The 4590-nt window shown below is 44.7% G+C and overlaps 1 protein-coding gene across 2 annotated transcripts in view; it reads left to right on the top strand.

Annotated features, from left to right (window-relative positions):
• The first annotated feature begins 677 nt into the window (after positions 1 to 677).
• LOC116095654 (PRAME family member 12-like) overlaps positions 678 to 4590 on the top strand; it is a 15064-nt gene continuing 11151 nt past the window's right edge. The window contains exon 1 of one of the 2 annotated variants that reach the window (XM_031376976.1): positions 678 to 783. Coding sequence is in view for 1 of the 2 variants with exons in the window: in XM_031376973.1 (XP_031232833.1) it covers positions 4403 to 4410 (8 nt within the window). In the remaining variant the exon portion in view is untranslated. Of the gene's footprint in view, positions 784 to 4127; positions 4411 to 4590 lie in introns of those variants that run through there. The other variant, XM_031376973.1, reaches the window with a different exon arrangement.

Raw genomic sequence — 4590 nt, 5'->3', positions numbered from 1 at the left:
CTTTATTATTGTGCACACAGGATTGTGTTAATTATCACCAGGAAGCTCCCCCCACCCCCCCCCAACTGTGCTGTACTTAAATATCCCTAAAATAAATAAATTACCAGGTGTCAAAGTTTGAACTAGGCTACCCAGTCTTCTTGAACTGGACTTTCTTTTGGCCTCTCAAGGGTCTTTGATCCCCACTGTGTTGGCATGGTGTTTGCAGAGACCCCCTCCCCCACAGGTGAATTCAATTCTGTGTGGATCACTGTGTAAAGATGGCGCACACCTGTGATTCCAGCATTTTGATGAAAGCGGAAAAATTTGGAGTTAAGGTCACTGGCTATATAGTGAATTAGAGGCCAAGCCTAGGCTATGAGACCCTATCTCAAATAAATAAATAAATAAATAAATAGTAAAAAGTAAAACTTGTGTTGCTTCAGTAACACAACACCAGGACTTGAAGTTTGTCTGCTTCTGTTCCTTTCCCAGAGGCCTTAGTTTTCGTCAGAGGATTAGTTACAACTGGACACTTTAAAACATTGGCGTCTTTGAATTGTCCCTTAAGTCTGGAAAGCCTTCAGGCTAGCCTAAGCAAACAGCCATCCACAGACCAGACGCCTTTTTCTGGAATGAGGGGGGAGGCAGGGGAAAGGGGAGGGGCTAGAAGGAGGAGGGGAGAGGAGGAGGAGTCTTAGTCGCCCCTGGTCAAGGAAGTGCAGTTCGCTGGAGGATTTTCTTAACGCCCTGCTTCGGTAGAAGATCTCTGGCCTCTGGAGTTCCACAGAGACTTCATTGCAGGTATTTATGACCATCCACAGGCAGTCATAACAGTCCAGAGTAATACAGGTATCAGAGTAAACAGACCTTATGCCTCTACCAGTTCAGGAACAGTCCGGGGTAGCTTAAGGATCGGTGTGCATCCTGAGAAATGGATCTCGAACCTCAAGCACCCTTTACAGGAGGCATTTACACAAACCTAAAGGATTGGTGTAAGCCAGTCACTTGCCTGACTCTTTTGGTTGGTTGGTTTTTATGTTTGAGACAGGGTGTCCACTATATATCTCTGGTTGCCCAGAGATCTGCCTGCCTCTGCTGAAATTAATGGTTTGTATGACATTGCTCATTACTTCCGGGCTTCTGGGGTTTTGTTGTTTGTTTTGTTTGTTTACTTATTTACTTACTTATTGAGACAAGTCCTCATTGTGTAGCTCTGGCTATGCTGGAACTCCGTTTTGTAGACCAGGCTGGCCATGGACTCAGAGATCCCTATGCCGTGCTCACCGAGGCCAGGATTAAAGGTGTGTGACTTCCTTCCTTCCTTCACTCCTTCCTTCCTTTTGGTCTTTGATGAGCATGGCTCTATTATGTAGCCCTGACCAGGCTGGGCGTGAACTCGGAGAACTCATGTGAACTCATGCTGTACTCACTAAGTGCCAGGATTCAAGGTGTGTGACTTTCCTAGCATCCATCTTCTTTCCGGCCCTTCCTTTCTTCCTGTCTTTTGGTCTTTTGATACAGGATCTCTCTATTTTGTTGCTCGGGTTATCCTGAAACTTCACATACAGACCAGGCTGAGTTCAAACCCATAGAAATCTTCCTAGCCTCCTGAGTGCTGGAGTTAAAATTGTGTCCTCAACCAGCTGGCATGGCTTCCCTTGCAATCAATTTAGTCTTCATGAGGCTGGCATAACAAAGTTTGTTTTCCATTTATCTTTTTTTTTTTTTAACTATTTTTATTTTATGTATTGAGCGTTTTGCCCACAGATGTCTATCCACCCTGTGAGTGCCTGGTGTTTGCAGAGGACCAAGGGGGCAGCAGAGCTTCTAGAACTGGTTGTAGCCAGTTTTTGTTTTGAGGCAGTTCTACTATGTAACCATACTTGGTGCAGACTTGGTCTTTCTGAGACTGTGGAGGGCTAGAATTTCCCTTGGAGGCTGCCACATGTAGCAACTTTAGTATAAATAGAAGGAATGTGCTCTAAAATAAGGCTAAAGGAGCCAGGGAGGGGAGGTAGCTCTTTAGTATAGCACTTGCCTAGTACACACAAGCCCTGGGTTTCACACACCATCATCTCCTCCTCACCCCCTCCCATCATATTTTTAAGATAAGGTCTCTTGGCTTCCAGGTTGGCCTCAAATTCACCATGTAGCCAAGGATGACCTGTCTCCACCTCCCAATTGCTAAAATTACACACGTACCAAGATGCCTGTTTTTAGGACAGCCAGGCATACACAGAGAAACTGTTTAAAAAAAAAAAAACCCACCCCACAAAATTATTTCGTTGTTGTTATTAGTTTTGAAAGGTTTTAAAGAACCAGGTGTAGTGGTCTGCACTTTTAATTCCAGCACTCAGGAGATGGAAGCATGTGGATTCTGTAAGTTTAGAACCAGCCTGATCTGCATAGAGCTCCAGGCCAAGGCTCCTTAAGGAGGCCCTAACCTTGAAAAAAAAAAAAAAAAAGGAAAGAAAGAAAATAAAAAGAAACAAGTGATGGGCATTATGATTATAAAAAGAGAAAGAGCTATTAAGATATGTTCTGGTGAGGTGTGGGGGGAGGGGCGCCTCAGCGGACACACTCTAGTATAGAATAGAGTTTATTTAGGGCATGGGGAGGGGAGTTAAGAGGGTAGCAGAGGCAGAGACAAGGAGAGTGTAGAAACGTAGAGGCCAACCATAGCCATGTTGAGAGAGGGAAAAGGAAATGGGGAATAAGGGGGAAAGGGGAGGCAAGAGGAGAGAGAGAGGAGGGGCCAAGCAGTCTCTTTTATACCGGGCCAGCCTACCTGGCTGATGCCTGGTAACTATGGGGAGGAGCATACCTGGCTGCTGCCAGGAACTGTGGGGTGGAGTTTAGACAGAATACCAACATTCCCCCCCCTCCCACCCCCGTTGTAGTTTAGTTAGAGAGGTGATGGAGAGCTGGGAATAAGGTGGTTATGGTATCTGGCTGCTAAAGAGTGAGCTCCAGGACAGCCAGGGCTACACAGAGAAATTCTGTCTCGAAAAAACAAAACAAAACAACAACAACAACAATAAAAAGATGTACATTTGAAACCCAGAGGAAGCCAGGTAGTGGTGGCGCAAGCCTTTAATCCAGCACTTGGTAGGCAGAGGCAGGCGGATTTCTGAGTTCGAGGCCAGCCTGGTCTACAGAGTGAGTTCCAGGACAGCCAGGGCTGTAGAGAGAAACCGTTTCTCGAAAAACAAAAACAAACAAACAAACAAAAAACGAAACCCAGAGGAGTCCCACCCTTTGGAATAGGTAGTCAGTGAGAACTTTGGACAGATGCACTTATCTGGATGGAGTCTGTTTGGTCCATGAGAGGGTAGCTGAGTGGATTTCCTGGAGCTAATATGTTTATAAAAGAGATAACATGAATTAACAACATGAACAGTCTTTAAGTTGAGTCTTGTGTGGCGCAGAAGGAACAAGATTAAAAAGTTGGATCGTATAGTGGAATGTTTTATTAGAGTTAGGCAAATTTATAGGAACTCAGATAATACTAGAACAGTGGCATAGCAAAAAGAGGAAATATGAAGCATTTAATTGATGGAAATAGAGTTTAGGTAAGGAGATAACAGATTATATCTGTGAAGACTTCTAGTTATCAGTGTAGTCAGAAGCCTGAGAAATAAAAATCTAGCAGTTATATACCAGTTATATATTATTTTAAAAATGACAGAATCAGCCCGACAGTGGTGGCATATGCCTTTAATCCCAGCACTTGGGAGGCAGAGGCAGGTGGATTTCTGAGTTTGAGGCTAGCCTGGTCTACAGAGTGACAGAGTGTGTTCCAGGACAGTCAGGGCTATATAGAGAAACCCTGTCTCGAAAAACCAAAAAAAAAAAAAAAAGGACAGAGTCCACTAGCTAACAGTTCTCTGTAGTCTCTGTGGTCTCAATGGCAACTTGGGCTGTCAGTCTGGCTCTCAAGCACAGAAGACACAGAGCTTTTCTCTGTGGAATGGATCTGCGGGACATGAGAAATGGCTTGTTTTTATTTTAGCTAAGTCACTTGACTCAGAGCATCCAGTTTTGTCCACTGCATATTTCAGTGATTATCATGTCACAATCCAGGCGGCATCCTGTAGCTGTGTCCACACCTTCTGAGACCTCGTGGGAGAAACTTTAGAGGCTTTTGGGAATTCTGTCTGTCATAAACTTAATAGTTAACAAACTTCTGACGAGATTGAGCACTATGGAGATTGGTTATAACTGAATAGAGTTTAATGACAGTAGTAAAAATCACATGGAGACGGGATAGAAATGAAAACCTTAGGTGACTTCAGCAAAGAGGCCTATGGCTAGAACCAGAGTAAGAGAGCTGGCAGCAGCGACATAAAATCATGGTGACAGAATACAAGTTTGTCCAGGCAGATTTAAGCCTGTGACATAAACTGAGCACACGGGCAGCATGAATAGGTAAGCGCTTGGGCCTTTTTGACTGTGTAGCCCACGTGGCTGCACCGCTGCGGGCAGGACTTCCTATTACCCGCTGGCAGTCTTTGAGAATCTGTGGTGGGCGGGGAAAAGGACCCAAAGTATCTTAGCAACACGTTTGTGGCACGCCACACCCAAGTCTCAGTCTGAGAGAGAGAGAGA

This window comes from Mastomys coucha, unplaced genomic scaffold, assembly GCF_008632895.1.
Source record: "Mastomys coucha isolate ucsf_1 unplaced genomic scaffold, UCSF_Mcou_1 pScaffold18, whole genome shotgun sequence".
Lineage (NCBI taxonomy): Eukaryota > Metazoa > Chordata > Mammalia > Rodentia > Muridae > Mastomys > Mastomys coucha.
This window is presented reverse-complemented; position numbering and strand designations above follow the sequence as displayed.